Source organism: Felis catus, chromosome F1 (assembly GCF_018350175.1).
Source record: "Felis catus isolate Fca126 chromosome F1, F.catus_Fca126_mat1.0, whole genome shotgun sequence".
In the NCBI taxonomy this organism is placed as follows: Eukaryota; Metazoa; Chordata; class Mammalia; order Carnivora; family Felidae; genus Felis; species Felis catus.
The window spans coordinates 56905480-56923335 of NC_058384.1; the positions used below are offsets into that span (position 1 = coordinate 56905480).

General features: G+C 41.2%; 2 protein-coding genes across 4 annotated transcripts in view; both read right to left on the minus strand.

Annotated features, from left to right (window-relative positions):
* The window catches only part of SLC30A10 (solute carrier family 30 member 10), a 69185-nt gene extending 51735 nt beyond the window's left edge, over positions 1 to 17450 (minus strand). Inside the window, exons 1-3 of the mRNA XM_045049329.1 lie at positions 17339 to 17450; positions 14048 to 14167; positions 8312 to 9131 (exon numbers count right to left, since the gene is read on the minus strand). Coding sequence (XP_044905264.1) covers positions 8312 to 8759 — 448 coding nt within the window. The 5' untranslated portion in view covers positions 8760 to 9131; positions 14048 to 14167; positions 17339 to 17450. The remainder of the gene's footprint in view (positions 1 to 8311; positions 9132 to 14047; positions 14168 to 17338) is intronic.
* A 25-nt stretch (positions 17451 to 17475) lies between these two features.
* The window catches only part of EPRS1 (glutamyl-prolyl-tRNA synthetase 1), a 72345-nt gene continuing 71964 nt past the window's right edge, over positions 17476 to 17856 (minus strand). For all 3 annotated transcript variants that reach the window (XM_011291144.4, XM_019822211.3, XM_019822212.3), the window contains one exon: positions 17476 to 17839. In XM_011291144.4, coding sequence (XP_011289446.1) covers positions 17689 to 17839 — 151 coding nt within the window. In that variant the 3' untranslated portion in view covers positions 17476 to 17688. The remainder of the gene's footprint in view (positions 17840 to 17856) is intronic.

A 17856-nucleotide genomic window follows, 5' to 3' on the forward strand; every position in this document is an offset into this window, starting at 1 on the left:
TGAGCTCAAAGTGAAGAAGATTCGGGGTTTTATGGTTTCATTTTTTAAAAATTTTTTTTAATGTTTATTTTTGAGAGAGAGAGAGAGAGAGCATGAACGGGGGAGCGGCAGCGAGAGAGGGAGACAAAGAATCCGAAGCAGGCTCCAGGCTCTGAGCTGTCAGCACAGAGCCCGACACAGGGCTCAAACCCACGAACCATGTGATCATGACCTGAGCCGACGTCGGACGCTCAACCGACTGAGCCACCCAAGCGTCCCAATTATGGTTGCATTTTGACTTGCCTTTGGTCTGTCCTTTAAATTAATAATCACAAGCTTTGATTTCTCTGAATAGTAACTCAGAAGGTCAAACATACCTAATATGGAATTTTAATTTTTCTCTCATAATTTGATATTGTGAGGAGAATCATGTTTAAATTGGGGGCATTTTTACATTGTTGACATTGAATTCTTAAAATATCTCGATGCTATAATTTCATGTCACAATGTAATTTCTGAACACCTGTGGAGGCTCAGAGTTGATTTCACTAATATGCTTATTCTTCTAATCCACTTCAGTCATTGGGGGCAGGTGGGATCAAAATTGCCAAGCCTTTGTCCCAAGAAGAATACCCAAAGAAAACATGGTTGGTATTGGGAGCACACAGCTTAAGAAAGTGGGCCACACAGACCTGTTCATCTAGTCCTTCAAGGAGAGTCATGAGTGAAGAGAACACATAGCAGCTGAGAGTAGGGGGAGACCTCCATTCCTCTTGTCTCATGTTTCCATGAGAGACACTCTCGGGTGGTCTATCTGACCCCCTTCATTCCCTCTCCAACTTTCAGGTAAGAAGTCACTCCTGGAGTGGGAAGTTCTTCTCTCAGTGGTAGGTTTAGTTGAAAGAATGGAAGAAGCCTGGCCCAGCCCCTCCTGGGCTTTACCCTTCCAACTGTTTGCCTTCAGAGAATGTACATTCTCTGTGTGTAGGGGCCCACCTCTGCTCCCCAAGTTGTTGAGCTCTGCTTGCAAGAGGAAGGGTATGTTTACTACTGAGATGAGTGCTAGGAAGTCTATTACGATACTGAAGGTACCTTCTCCCATCCGGCTTTTATCAAGAACTGGACTACTCTTTTTATTGCTATCTGACCATCTTTGATTCCTTCATCCTCACCTAGCTCAAGCCTCAAGGTAGAAGTTATTTATTGGCTCTATAATGTCCAATCTCCTCAATTGACTCTAGTCACCAGCTATAGAGCTGGATGTTGGTTCCGTTCTTACTCTGTCCTACGAAATCTCAAGGCAGTTTCTTCAGGTAAAGAATCCTACAGAAAACAAGTGGACCCTCCAGACAGTACCTCCTTCAAACCTGACTTCTGTGCCGCTCCCCCATAAGGAACAAACCTCTAGTTCTCATTGGTCTGAGTTAGGATCATCTTTTTCCTATTGTCTTTTGGGTTGATACATTTTTAGTGTTGTCACTGCAGATAAAGAGCAAGAGCATAGATAGGCTTCCTCAAAAATTACTTCCGGGGCGCCTGGGTGGCTCAGTCAGCTAGGCGTCCGACTTCGGCTCAGGTCATGATCCCACGGCTGGTGGGTTCAAGCCCCGCATCGGGCTCTGTGCTGACAGCTCAGAGCCTGGAGCCTGCTTCGGATCCTGTGTCTCCCTCTCTCTCTTTGCCCGTGCCCTGCTCATGCTCTCTCTCTCTCATCCTCTCCCTCTGTCTCTCTCTCTCTCTCTCAAAAATAAGTATTATTAAAAATTAAAAAAAATTACTTTCCTCAAAATTCTCTCAAGACACCTTCTCAAAGGTAAACAATAAATATCAGGATGTGGACTTTGGAAAACATTCTAAGAAAAAGGAGTCACTAGATTTATGGCCACTTATAAAAAATGATGGCACGTCATAGTCATCAGAGACAGTTACACATAATGTTTTCTAAAAACTGTGTTGACTACTGTCTCTGTCAAAAGCCTAAGACAAAGGAGAAAAATAACAAATATGTCCTTTACATCCTGTAAGCATCTGGCAAAAGAAAACCAAAAGAGTAAGTTTACTCTCACCCCACCTTCTTGGAAAATTAGGCCTATGAGCAAGGTGAAGGGGTATGTCATTACTCACTAGTCAGAACTGTAGGGCAATGTTTAAAAGGCAAATCACCTTATGGCAGGATAAAGGTATGGAAATGCAAAGTCCTGGTTCCAGCATCAACTGTGAGCTAACATTAAAACATTTGGTGCCTCGGCTTCTTCATTTGCAACTTGGAAATATGAACTACACTTGCATTATTTTCATGAATGTGATAGTCTGATGTTAATACCATTACAAAGGTTTAAAATATATAATTGTTTGGAGCACCTGGGTGGCTCAGTCGGTTAAGCATCTGGCTTTGGCTCAGGTCACAAGTTTGCGAGCTCGAGTCCTGCCTTGGGCTCTGTGCTGACAGCTCAGAGCCTGGAGCCCATTTCAGATTCTGTGTCTCCTTCTCTCTCTGTCCCTCCCCAGCTCATGCTTGCTCTCTCCCTCTCTCTCTCTCTCAAAAATAAACATATTAAAAATATATTTAAAAATAATATAATTTTTAACAGTTGAAAAATATAACCAATGCCCTTCTACAAAGTGTTATCTTGAACACTGAAAACGAGGAAAGTAACATTTACAAGAACCCTTTGAAAAATCATGCATCATGAAGGTATTACTTAACAAAAGAAAAGCATATTGATTCTTTAAAATCGGTGTAATGATACATGAGATGAAGCTCAAAATGGTTAAGTATCTTCTCCATTATCAGACCCAGTACATGAGGGAAGAAGTGCTAGAACACGTGTTTTCCAGTGACTGGTCCATGTTCCCTTTGGTTCATCCTAGTAAGGATGCTACTAACTTGTCATCAGTAAGATACATGTTTTGTGCGGTTTTCCAGGAGTAGTGATGGGTCTGTATTGGTCAAATGCATAACTAACAGCAAACAGTTATGAGTGTTGGTCCAGGATAAGGTAGGCTCTGTGTCATGGTGTGAAGTAAAGCAAGGGACTTGTCCCCAGGGGGGTGTTACTAATATTTCATTCATTCTTTGCCCTTCAATCCTTGGACAATCAGTACCATCCACTACCACCAAGCACTATGTCGACAAGTTCACACACACAATATAATTTCATCCTTGCAACATCTTAAAAGATAGACACTACCCACTTTACAGACAGAGAAACTGAGGTTTAGAAAGTTTGAGTATCTTTCTAGAGGTCAGTCAGCTACTGGGATTCAATTTTTAGTGTATTAATTGGCACTTTTTGACATGTTATTTTGTGATTATTGCTGAGCAAATTTTCAGTGTTTTTTTGTTTTGTTTTTGTTTTGTTTGTTTGTTTGTTTTGGTGAAGCAGAGTAGGTCTTTAATTAAGGGTCTAGACTCAACCTTGTAATTTCTTTGTGCCCTACCATGAACTACCTGTATGACCATGGACCTGACTCAACCTCTGTTTTCTTGTCTGTAAAATGGAAATAGCAAATATTCTGTCACAATACATACAATTCTGCAAATCAATGCAATACGTTCTAATTATTTCATAAGACATGCAGCTCTCCAAATGTATGCCACACAGTGCCGTGACTATTGTCTGTACACTTCCCGAGTGCCCGACAACCCATGGATGTCAATAAACACTTGGTTTTCATTAACATTTAACTCAGATATCAGAATAGCCTCTGCATGTTAGAAGAAAATGGCTGAGAACAAGGAACTGGTTTATCCTTCTTTTTTTTTTCCCCCTTCAGTTGAATTTGACTTCACAAATGTGAAATAGCACCTATTTTTCAATCTTTTGTTAATCTTTCTTATTCACTCCCTAGAACTGACCCAGAACGCTGTAATTGGGCAAAAAGAGAGAGAAGGGGCTCACCAAGCTGTCATGAACACATGGAAAGAGATGTAAGGGAATATAAGGAGCATCTAGCATGGGAGAGACACTGTAATCTACGATAGGTGTGTGTGTGGGGGGGGGGGGTGTACACTTACCACTGAACCCTCACATGGAAGTTAATTGTTCAAAATCCAACACAGTGCTTGGAAAACAACAGCGTCAGGTATGGACAAGTGGCAAAGTAACAGGTTCGGGAATTAAGCATGATTCTTAAAATGATGTAATAATATTGTAAACTCCCAATCATTCCTGTGAACTAGACAGAGAACTCAGGGAAGCTCTGCCCAGAAAACTTTCCCTTTCCAGTTTGAAAAGCTGTGTTCCACGGTACAGTTTCTGACCTCTTATTCACTCCCCGGTATTCGCTACTGGGAGATAGGAAGCCGATTCCCCCTTGCCTCTCCTAAAACTCTCAGAGCCTTGCTTATTTTGCTGGTTTCTGGATCAAATTTGCTCTACAAGGAAAGGAAACCAGATTTGCTTTCAGGGTCTACAGGACTGTCCATGTGAAAGGTTCCCATCAGGCTATGGTATTGAGTCTTAACTAGTACTGAGTCTAAATTAGAAGCTTGCGAGAACAACCAATCAGCAGTGTGTTACAACCTTCCACAACAGCGTGTCTGGTTGATTACTGTGCTGTCACTGCCTCCAGCGATTTGGTTGGAGAAACATAATGCCAGAAAGGTGGCTAAAGGGACAGGGACAGAGAGGGTGGGAGGAGGAGGCTGGGGGGTGGGGGGAAGAGGAGAGAGACAGAGAGAGAGAGAATGAGCACAATTTGGACTCAAAACGAAAACAATTTAAATAAATTCAAAGCAAAGGCATTTTGTAAAAAAAATAAAATAAAATAAAATAAAAGTAATAAGCAGATATTTCAGATATAAATTGTTCCCCTATAAATTATATAAATGGCAAGCCTAATATATCCCAGACAGATCTACACAAAATTGTCTTTGGTTTAAAATAAGGCCAATGTATATAAAGGTATCTGTTCAATATAGGGCGAGTGCATAGAGAGTTACAGTAGTTATATTTTAAAGAAAACTCAATTTCTAAAAACAAAACAAAACATAAAAGACAATGTGAAAGTCAAGGAAAATCAAGGAAACAAGGAGTAGGAAAAACTGTAAGCACAGCAGATTTAGTCCTTAAGTCTAGAGAAAGAAAGCTGGTGTCACATATTTCTTGGGATCTGAACCTACATGTTGTTTTAACCCCTTGCTCTTTCCCCAAACACACACGTAACCATCTACATTTCAGACTTTCCCCCTTGTTTGTTTTTTCTTCCATGCTTGTGATTTTTACTTTTTTCATTTTTGCCTTTTACTTTAGCCAAAAATACCTGCTCCCCTATCACTTTTCATGTCAGGGATGGACTCATGCCAGCGAGGGATTGACTCAGGGTTTCCGGGGTCCTTCAGCTGAATCTTCTACATTCTTTTCTCCCAGGGTTTTTTGTTTTGTTTTGTTTTGTTTTGTTTTGTTTGTTTTATTTCATTGTTTAATTTCTGGCTCCATCTGTCTGATTTTCCAAACTTTCTTATTCCTTGAAACTCACAGATATTTTAAAGTCTTAACAGTTTAGACAGTCTATTCTATTAATATTTAGAGTTAGTGATCTTATGTTTTACTTTCCTATGACCTCAGACAGCAGATGTAACTGATACAATTCCCACATCAGACGGATCCAGCAGAACCAGTTAAAGATCCACAGAACCAAAAGAGACTGAAGACTTGCTAAGTAAAAACCCTTTCTGGCCACAGATCCCACAGAAGCAGTGATAGATTATCCTGACTCTGATCACTAACCCAGGAGGGACCACAGCACTGCAAGCTAGAGTTCTAGGCATACAGAAATCCTTTATCCTAAATGGACGTCAAATCTTCTGAAGTCAAGAGTCATTGTTCTCTCATATTGTATACCTCCTGGTATCAATTAATGTGTATGGATTAATCAATTTCTCCTTGAAATGGAAGACAATTAAAATGGGTTAATGTCAGTTTCTGAGATTCATCCAAATGTTTACTTTAAATTTATTTAGGTAATGGGAAAGATACCAAAATGTATGTTTTACTAAAAGTGCTAAGTACATAACTCAATAAATGCAAAACAAAGTAGCTATCCTAAAATTACTTGGAGGGTTTGCACATTCTAAAATCTCTACCAGAAGAATGCAATACCAAAAGCTATCAAAAGAAAGTGAACACAGAATGTGGTTCTTAAATCATTAGCTCTATGTGTATACCTATCACTGTACTTAATTATATAAAGTAGAATATTGTATAGCATCTAACCCTTCAAAAGAAGGTAGATATTCTGGAATTTAGGCAATAGAAACTGATATGATCAGGGTGAAATATTTGTCTTAAGCCTCTTTTTGTTGTCTTAGCATGGACATAAACATTAGAAAGCAGCACTTCCCAAACAAGAGCTAATCTAAGACCTATATGACAATAATTCAATTTATAATAATAAAATTATACTTGTCTGTCAATTCTCACATTGGTGAGAGTCAAACCTTTTGCCTAAAATTTTTTTATTGTATGTATATTTTTGCCTAAAATATATCATATGTCTGAAACACAATGGTAAGTTTAGTGATGATGACAGCTGAAACTAACCATTTGTTTGAAATCCACTTCCTTGCCTTAAAATTATACTTAGCAATAAAAAATATATTTTTCTTACATCAGATATGTGAATTTTAATAATCTGGAGTCTCAAGTAATAATTTCTACATGATGACTGATGTAAACAAGGCTTAGGGTCTCAAATTAACTAATTGTCTTTTTAAAAGGATAAGGTTTTAACTGATTCATTAAATTGAATAAAGATATAGGTTCTATTTTCTTCTTTGTTCCCTTTTATCCTTAATAAATGCTATAGGTGCTCTCATAACATACATTCTACTAATCAGGAAATTTAGACAGAGATAGCATAAAAGACTGGACCTAGTGGACATAATTTACACTGGGAGCAAAGGCAGAAGGAATAAAATGAAAAATGCAAACCCAGAGAAAACTGATCAGCATCAAATAAGGAAAATCTTAAAATTTCTTCAAATCCAGATGAGCAATTAGAATTCAATAATACTGGATTATTACATAATTCAAAGGCTTGCATTGTGATTTTTTCTAAGTTTATTTATCTTGAGTGAGACAGAGTGGGAGAAGGGCAGAGAGAGAGAGAGAGAGAGAGAGAGAGAGAGAGGGAGAGAGAGAGAGAGAGAGAGAGAGAGAGAGAGAGAGAGAGAGAGAGAGATTCCCAAGCAGGTTCCACACTGTCTGCACGGAGCCCAACACAGGGCTTGATCTCACAAACCATGAGATCATGACCTGAGCCAAAACTGAGAGTTTAACCGACTGAGCCGCCCAGGCGCCCCATGCATTGTGATTTTTTAAAAAAACAAGTTATTCTTTACCAAGTGTCTGTTAAGTGCTAAACACTCAGGATCTCACTTGGTGCTTCCTACTTTCATATTACCTGTGGGCAGACAGGCTAGCTGAGCTAACTCGAATGCTGCCCTGGGGTAAAGCCATGATTTGAACCTGGTCTGTTCACGCTATGGGACTCTTAAAAAGCACTGGAAATTTCTCTCTTCTGCAAGAAGCTCTGTTTAATTCCTACTGTAGGAATAAAGAAACATTTTCATCTAATGATTTATCATTTGGATTCATTGCTTTAGAGTCAACTGCTCTCTCCCAAGATTTAACTCCATTTTTTGACAGATGGCCCAATGAGTGGTACCCACTCTTAAGCTCTTCCAAAAGTTTCATGTGTAAATAGTTTTTCTTTTTGTTAAATAGAATGGATGCATACAATAAGTACAAATATTTCCATCTTGAAAAGAACTAAGTTCACTAGATCATCTCCTTTATTTTTTCTCTCCCCATTTTCTGTAAATTCTTCCAGTATATAGTCCTATGAATTTGTCAGCCAAGACACTTGTTTGACCCTTTGCTTGATATCAGCTGGTTAGAGGGCCCAGTATTTTCTTAAACATATTTTATGGGGACTCTAAAACATTATTTTTAAATTCAAACACAGCCGTGTCGCATCTGGCCACTAATTAAAGGAGACTGTTTTCAATGCCACATCCACTTTCTTTCAAATTGCTCCCTTCATGGCCCTGCTCAGTACCTTTACTCCCTGTCTACCTCTCTGAACACTTTTCATTCCTGGTGACTAAAAATTAAAGCCCCCAAGATGAAAGCGGCTTGTGGCCACCCAGCTCACCAGCAAATTTGGCCTGGAAGCAACTCCTTTGAGAAAGATCTTTTGTGAAGTCATGGACACGAGGCCGACCAAACGAGCTGGGCCTGTCTCAAAAGCACCATCAGAGGCCCCCGCAGACAGCACCAGCCACAAGGCCGACCACATCTGCTATAACATCTAAGGAGCTATTTACCTGTTTCAGTGTCTCCCTGGGGCCTGTGTGCCGAGCAGTAACAGCAGTCCAAGGTGACATAGTTAAGGACACTGAAGAAGAGGCCAATAACTCCAGCACTGAGAACCAGCAGTGGCTCCTCTGTCTTCTGGGGATCGATATACCTTTTGACAGCTTCCACCAGGATGCTGAACATCAGAGCCACGGCAAAAATGGAGTTGCCAAACGCTCCCACCACATCTGCCCGGAGAAAGCCGAAAGTGCTCTTCCTGTGCCGTTTTATCCTGCTGGCCCTCACGCCAAGCCAGGCGATGATCATGGAAACAAAGTGGGAGAGGACGGCGAAGGCATCGGAGGCCAGGGAGAGGGAGTTGCCTATGTGGGCGATCACCAGCTCCATCACGAACAGGAGGACGCTCACCGCACACAGGAGGACTAACCGGAAGCTTCTTCCCGAGTATCGCCCCATGGCGCCCCGCTCTCGGGCAGCTCCTCACCCCTCTCTTGGGAAGGGTAACTCTCCCCTTCAGCCTTGCAGCACTTGTCATATTTGGAAATCACCTTTTATAGGCTGCTATAAAGCCATAAAACAGTTTAAAGGGCAATTAAGCAAGAAACGTCACGTGAGCTGGGACTTACGGAAAGTGAAGGCACGGGCTTCCGATGCAGACTTGAGGGTCTTCTTTCATTCATTGTGTGTTTATGCACAAAAGCCAGGAGCCTCCAGATCTTTGAATTGGGCAGAAGTTCATCTGTGGCTTTGGCCTTTCCAGCCTCGGTGTGTGCAATAGCTACTGTGGTGGGTCAAGCCGTTTGTCATAAACAATCGGGTCTTGTCTGCCTGGTGGGTAAAAAATATGAATTCTGTTAACCACATGGAACAGGGAACATTCTAGGGGTCTCTAATCCACAGATCAGAGCTACAAGAAGTCAAAGCCAAAGAGGCAAGGGTGATTTTTCCACTGTCGTGTCCACTAATCTGGAATAACAAGCACCCTACTTCCAAGCATTCTCCACAAATAAGACAAGAAAAACATTCCTCGTGTTCAGAAAAGATAAAACACCGTTAAACCGAAGGAGCTAAAGCCATGATCCCAGTTAGCTTCAGGAAGAAAGCTAAATTAGAATAACTCAATTTAGCCGATGCAAGCAAATTTTTTTGTGTTTAATCTTATCAATGTGTCACTTATAAATCATAACGATTTTCCAGGTCCCGAATATCTAAAACAGTAGCGGCCTCTATTGTTTTGAGTCGACTCCCTACAGTCAATCCTATAGAGGAACGCAGATTAAAATTACTACACCCAATCTTATCTGAATTAAAAAAGTCTGACTGTGATGGTTAATTTTATGTGTCTGTTTGACTGGGCCACCAGGTGCTCAGACATTTGGTCAAACATCATTCTGGCATGAGATTGGTATTCCAATTGGTAGACTGAGTGCCACAGATTGCCCTTCTCTGATGTAGAAGAGCCTCATGCATTCAGTGGAAGGAATCAACAGAACTTCCCCCCTACAAGTAAGAGAGAATTGGTCCCGCGACTGTCTTCAAGTGGGAACACTTGGCTTTCTCCTGCCTTCAGGCTTAAACCCCTACATCAGCTCATCCTCAGTCTTGAGCCTGTGGTCTTTCACTGGACCTGCTCCAGTGAGTCCCCTGGTCCTCGGGCTTGCCGACTCACCTTGCAGATCTTGGGACTTCTCAGCCTCCGCCATCGCATGAGCCAATTCCTTTTAATGCATCTTTCTATTTATATACACACCATATTGGTTTTTTTTTCATCTGGAAAACACTGACAACTTAGATGCAGCCCTAGTAATTTCCTCAGCATCTCAGAAATAACCTCCTGGTCAGCTGATACTCTACCATTGGGACTTTGAATGAGATTATGAAAATTACTGCACTAAGACTACCTCACTCGTCCATTCACGCAACAGATACTAAGTTCCTACATGTCACACATGATTCTAGACCCTGGGGAGACGGCAGTGAATAAAACAGAGGAAAGTCTCTGCCCTCATGAAGCTTACATTCTAGTGGGGGAGGCAGATTAATTAACAAATTAATCATAAAATCTACTGAATGTCAGATGGTAATAAGAATAATGGAGACAAATGAAGCAGAGAAGAGGGATACAGTGTTGATATAGAGGTGGGGGTGTTATTTTAAATAAAGTGGTCAGGGAAGAATTGACTGAGATATTCTCGAGTAAGATCTGAATGGGGAACATGGGTGGGCTGTAAAAAATAAATAAATAAATAAATAAATAAATAAATAAATAAAGGAAGAGACTGAGCCATGAAGATGCCTGAAAGCAGTTCTTTCTTAGGCAGAGGAAGCAGAGAGCATGGGAAGTTCAAGGAGCAGAGAAGGAGCTCAGTGGGGTTGGAGAGCAGTGACTGAGGGAGAGAAACGGGATGTGGGGTCTGAGAAGCAATGGTGGGGGTGGGGGGGAGGATCATGTAGTATCCTGAGATGGGAGAGCTGAACAATGACAAGGCCGAATTCACGTTTTAAAAGAATCTTTGGATCCTGGGTTGAGATGACATGAAAGCCAAGGAACCTGTTAGGAGACTGTGGCAATAATCTAAACAAAAGGCCGGTGACCTGGACCACGTGGGAAGTGGGAAGACCCAGGCAGAACTGGCCACATAATCCATGGGCTTGGGTACCAAATGAAAGCGCAAGGCCCTTTGTTGAAAAATTACTAGGAAATTTTAAACGGTGTGGTCACTATGAGAAATAGTATGCCAGTTCCTCAAAAAATGAAAAATAGAATTGCTGTTTGACCCAGTAAGTCTACTTCCTGGTTATAAAACCGAAGGAATTGAAAGCAGGGTCTGTGCATCATAACAGCACTACTCCCAGCAGCCAAAAGACGGAAGCAGGCTACGTGTCCATTGACAGATGAAAGGATAAAATGTGGTGTGGGTGTGTGTGTGTGCACATACATATACATACAATGGAATATTATTCCACCTTAAAAATGAAGGGAATTCTAACACGTTACTATATAGACGGGCCTTGCGGACACCAAGCTACGTGAAATAAGTCAGGCACAAAAAGACAAATATTGAAGGAGTCCACTTTTATGAGCTATCAAAGGCAGTCAAATTCATAGAAACAAAAAGTTAGAATGGTGGTTGCAGGGGCTGGGGGGAGGGGGACATGAGGGAGTTGTTTAATGAATATAGCTTCAATTCTGTGAGATGGAAAAGTTCTGCTAATTGGCTACCCCAAAATGCAAATATACTTAACACTGAAACATACACTTAAAAATGGTTAGGATGGGGGCGCCTGGGTGGTCCAAGTCTATTAAGGATCCGACTCTCGATCTCGGCTCAGGTCTCGATCTCAGGGTCATTAGAGCCAATAGCATTTGCTGGGCAATTGGATGTGAGGTATGAAAGAGAACAGTCAAGGTGACATTAGGGCTGTGGCCTGATGTTGCAAGTGAGATGGAAGTAGGACAAAGGTGACAGCTGTAGGATTGGGGGTGTAGAGGAGCAAGGAGCAGAAATGACATTGTTTGGTGTATCTATTAGCCGGGCTGAAATGCTACATAGGGTGTCGAGTAAGAAAGTTTGGAGTTCAGGGGAGATGAATAGGCTGGGAATATATGAACTTGAATGCTGACAATATACTGCAGGAGGTCACCAGGGAAATGAGAGAAAATTGTAAAGAGAAGACAATGCTAAGAGATGAGAGAGAAGGACCAGAGAGGCGGAAGGGAAAATGGGAGGGTATAGTATTCTCAAGGCCAAGGAAGAATGTGTTTCAAAGAAGAGGAGGAATCAGCCGGGCCAAATGCTGAGAGTAAACGGGAGGAGGACTGGAAGTGATGGCTCGTATTTCACATTACGGATGCCACTGGTGGCCTGAACAAGAGGGCAAATGATGTGGGTTCAGAACAGACAAGGGAAACAGGAGCTGGCAAGTACAGACAGCTTTATTTTCAGGCTAAAGGGATAAGGGAATCGACAAGTTGGGGAAGATGACAGCATGTACCCACACAAGAGGGTAGATGCAGTGGTGGGAGGTCCTGGTGGGTCCATTTTTTTTTTTATTAAAAAATTTTTTTTAACATTTATTTTTAAGACAGAGCATGAGTGGGGGAGGAACAGAGAGAGAGGGAGACACAGAATCCAAAGGAGGCTCTAGGCTCTGAGCTGTCAGCACATAGCCCAATGCAGGGCTCGAACCCACAAACTGTGAGATCATGACCTGAGCCAAAGTCTAACACTTATCCAACTGAGCCCCCCAGGCGCCCCTGGTGGGTCTATTCTTATTGTCTCTATCTTCTTGATGAAATCGAAATCGAGATGACCAACTCGAAGTCAGAAAGGGGAAATCTGGAAAAATTGAGGGGAAAAATGTAGGAAATAATTGTCCAGGAGAGTGAGAGAATGAATAAATGAGGGAAATACAGTATAATGACATTTTTACCACATAATTCTGTTGTTAGCACCGTCACCAGCCTGTATATCCCCCAAGCTCCTTGCTCATTCAACACATTCTTCCCAGTCACAAAGTTTGCTTTCGGGAACATAACTAAAATATATTGTGAGATATCCCCATTACATGAGACTCCTTTAAAACAGTTTTATATCATTTCAGCACTACGGATGTTTCAAAATCTCGAATCCTCCAGTAAAGTGAAACGGAGGCACCGTTTTCACATCGTCTGCTGAGCCAGGGGAATGTGTTTGTCTCTGTGATTTCAAGCCTGAGGTGTGGCAGGATCGGGTGGACCTCATTCTCCAGCTATTATCATCTTGAGTACAGGGGTTGTTGTCAGCACACTGCTGTGGGCAGGGATGATCCTGCCATGTCTCCGTGAGGGTCACCAAGGCAATGCCCCCCTCTTCACAGTGCTCAGCCCCAGTTCCCTGCTCCACCTCCCTGTCCACTCAATTGCCTGCTTTTGCAGCTGAACTAGAAAACTTCAAGGAGATAGAGCCAAGAAGAGGAAAACTCATGTTTGGCTCTACTCGCTGCTGTCTGCTTAGGCACTTTGCACAAAGCAGGCGCTCAAATTTATTAAATAAATGGCTGGAGTTTTCTAGACACGGCGAAAGTAACAAGCAAAAGGCCGAAGATTTGGTAGCGGTAGCTGCCTCCCCAAACTTCTGATGCTCCTGACACCCCCTGAAAACCACAGCTTTATGACAGATGACTAATATTTATAACTACAATCAGATACCAAATAGGGGGACAGGCACAGACTCTCCAGTCAAAATGCCTTCTCTCTGCTTGTTGCTGATCTCAAGCCTCAAAGCCTCCCCAGCAGGAAGCCAGAGAAGTTGCTGTTACTAATTTTCATGAAGGTGTCAAATGATTTACTGGCATTAGGAACTATTTTGAACAGCCATGGATGAACCTAGAAATTGCTATCCTATAATATACACTAGCAGGTCCTAGTGAGCACAGCCAGCAATAATATACCTTGACCTATTTGTTTTCTTCTTGTTGGAACAAATACAAGGCACACGATCACTTTTGTGACTGTTGGTCATGTATCTAATTAATGGCTGTCATCTGCAAGTAAAATACTGATCATTTCTTAAAGGATATCACTTGGATTCAGGTTTAGCACCCTCTTGAAAAGCACCACCACTCTTCAGATGTTTGAAAAAGTTTTGGTATTTTAGTTGAACCTCAGTTTGAGAAAGAAAGCAATTTATCACAAGCAGATTTTGGAGGAAGGATTCCTTCCTCAACATAATTATTTGGAGGTTCCTTTAAATAGTGAATACCTTTAAAGCAGCAAACTTCAAGCTTTTCTGTGATAAGTTCTACTCATCTGAAGCTTCAAAAAATAGCCTGGGGTTTGTCTTTGCTTCGATGATTGCCACTTCCTCCAAAATGGCCTTGGGCTATGGGACAAAATGTGGTTATTAGTTTCTGATCTACTTTTCAGGCTTTTGTCATGGATCCACTAAAAAAACCTTGTGTTTTAAAGCATTTATGTTTGCAGGACAAAAAATCAGAGGCTAAAGTAATTATTGTTAATTAAAGCTACAAATTAGGAGCAACTTCCAGTTGATTCTGTAAGGTCATTAACTAACATTAGCTATTATTTTTTAGTGTGTGTTAGGCATTGTGCTAAGTACTTTATAAGGTAGAGTAACTCTGGTGAAGCTATTAGACGTCTCTCCATTTTATAAATGAATAGGTGGTTTACACAGCTAATGGTAGAAAAACAAGATAAAGCATTCTGTATTGCCACAGCTTAATAAGAAATTGATTCTGACAGAAATGTGGCTTATGTATTTATCTCATTAATTTTTATGAATACATACTCAAAACATCAGTCTTGAAGATATGCTATATTTAATCTGCTTTGATAATTTCCTACCAACTTAATAACAGTTTTGCTGTGTTCTCACACATAGCATATACCAAAACCATGAGGTTTTGCATATGCTGTTCCCTCTGCCTGGAATGTCCTTCCTTTTCTATGTATTAAAATTCTACTTATCCTTGGCACAAGAACAGACACTCAGATCAATGGAACAGAATAGAGAACCCAGAAATGGACTCACAAACGTATGGCCAACTAATCTTTGACAAAGCAGGAAAGAATATCCAATAAAACAAAGACAGTCTCTTCAGCAAGTGGTGCCGGGAAAACTGGAGAGCGACATGCAGAAAAATGAAACCGGATCACTTTCTTACATCATACACAAAAATAAACTCAAAATGGATTTAAGACCTGAATGTAAGACAGGAAGCCATCAAGATACTCGAGGAGAAAGCAGGCAAAAACCTCTTTGATCTTGGCCTCAGCAACTTCTAACTCAACACGTCTCCGGAGGCAAGAGAAACAAAAATGAACTACTAGGACCTCATCAAAATAAAAAGCTTCTGCACAGCGAAGGAAACAATCAACAAACTAAAAGGCAACCGACAGAATGGGAGAAGATATTGGCAAATGACATATTAAAAATAGAACCTACGACCCAGCAATTGTACTACTAGGTATTTATCCAAGGGATACAGGTGTGCTGTTTCGAAGGGGCACAAGCACCCCCATGTTTACAGCAGCACTATCAACAATAGCCAAAGTATGGAAAGAGCCCAAATGTCCATCGATGGATGAATGGATAAAGATGTGGTATATATATACAATGGAGTATTACTCGACAATCAAAAAGAATGAAATCTTGCCATTTGCAACTACATGGATGGAACTAGAGGGTATTATGTTAAGCAAAATTAGTCAGAGAAAGACAAGTATCATAGGACTTCACTCATATGAGGACTTCAAGGTACAAAACAGATGAATGTAAGGGAAGGGAAGCAAAAATAATACAAAAACAGGGAGGGGGACAAAAATGTAAGAGACTCTTAAATGGAGAACAGAGGGTTAATGGAGGGATTGAGGGAGGGGGGATGGGCTAAATGGGTAAGGGGCACTAAGGCATCTACTCCTGAAATCATTGTTGCACTATATGCTAACTTGGATGTGAATTTAAAAAATAAAATTAGAATTAAAAAAAAAAAACATTATAAATGGTATGCCTAGTAATCTTAGACATGTAAATATGCAATACTCAAATAGTAATTTATCTGGGTTTTAGAATTACCAATTGACTTTTATGGTCTTATTTTAATTTATATTTTCTTTTTTAGCAATGAGTATGTATGACTTTTCAATAAGCAAAATTATTTCTTTGAAAAAATAAAACAAGTTCACCCAGAAAAAAAATAATAAAATTCTACTTATCCTTCAAAACATGATTCAAAATTCAAGTCCTTTTGAAGCTTATTCCTTTTATTGGTGTACTTATTACTACAAAGTGGGAAAGTGTTTTGGAATGGAGCCCCAGAGAGATTTACCTAGTTGACTAGAAATGAGTAAAAGGCATTCCAGGCAAAGGGACAGAGACAGAGACGGGAAATGGCGCATTGTTCACAAGAAACCCCAAATGGTTAGGTTGCATAGGACTTTGCTGGATTGGTTGAAGAGGAGAGACTGGTCAGATAGGCTGAACCAGACTTGGCTATAGCATTAATATTTTATTCTGTTACTGATGGTGAGCCATGAAAAGCCTTTTAAGGGGAAGAGAGACATCTTGGTACATTGTACATTAAGGAAGAAAACACCTGTGGAAATGTGGGGCCCGCCTGAGACAAAACTCCGGAGGCCAGTGTAAGTAACTGACGTCAGAGGTTAACAGGCATGAGGCAGTAGAGGCATCTGTGAAAGGGGAGACCCAGGAGACACGAGTGGGAATGGCGGGATGTTGTGCTGGCCAAATGAACACGGCAGACGGTGTGTTGGAGAGGCTAAGATGACTCCGGTTCTGGTTTAGGTTACCAGGTACATTTTGGAAATGTGAAGCCCTTTAGCAGGAAATACTGTAGGGAGAGCAGGTCTGGGAGTGGACGGTGAAACGAGGGTTTGGGACAAATAGCCTGAAAATATGATGGGAACATTCGAGAGGCCTGAGGATGCAGCTGGAATAAGGTCTAGAGCTGAGACCTAGAGAAAGAATGTTGGCTGGAGTCATCCTATTCGTGTTCTCTCAAACCATGGGATTAGAGGAGGTAGACTAGGCAGCACCAGAAAAGGGCCAGGTACAGAAGTTTAGCCTAGGAATGCCTAGGGAAGAACTAAGAAAAAGAATCAGAGTGGGAGGGCAAGTCATAGGAGTAATTTTAGTAAAAAAAATGTTTTATAGCAGCAGAAACGCAGCAGAGTGATATGGGAAGACAAGAGACTGAGACGTTAGCTTGGGTCAGAAGTGGCATTAGGGGTCGCAGGGAAAATGGCGGTGGGGCGGAGGCAGGGCGGGCGCAGACAAGTGCAAAACAAGAAGCGGAAGTGAGGGGGTTATGCCTCCTTCAGAAACCATGGCCTGTTGGTGAAGACCCCACAGAAACTAGCAGTAACGAGAGGGAGGAAGAAGCTCACGGGAAAGGTATGGGGTTTCTTTGTTTTTCGGTCCATTTGTGGTTTTGTTTTGTCTTCTAAACAGAAAGATTTAGCAGAATTTTAGATTCAGGAGAAGGAGTGTAGGAAGAGAAGGACTTCAACATACAAGAAACGAGAGGACTGCTCGTTCGAGGTCTGAAACATGAGGGAGACTGGGTTCCCAATTTTCTTCATCTCTTTGTAAGGACGTCCTGTGGTACATAAATCATGTATTTCAGAAATAAATGAATACATAAAACAGTATTAATTCATGATATTTATTACTGGGGTTGTTTACAGAAAAGCCTTTTTCCCACTGTTAATTTAGGCCTAAGAAGAAGGGGTCTGTGTCTCATGTGACCTCCTATTAGAACTTTTATTTTAAAAAATCATAAAACTGTCTATATCTGGGAAGATATTAATATCAATTTTTTTAAAAAGTGGGGAGGGTTGGAGATAGGAGTTTTGCTTTATCCCTTAGTAACTACGACCAAACAAGGTATAGAACTTGGCAGGGTTCTTGCCACAGACGCATCTGGCTCCCGGCTGCAGCTCACAGAGCGGTGTGAAGGGGATGCAAAGACTTTTAGCTCCCATGGATGGAGCCCCAGGTTCAAGATCTTGATCTCTGAAATTAAAAACAAA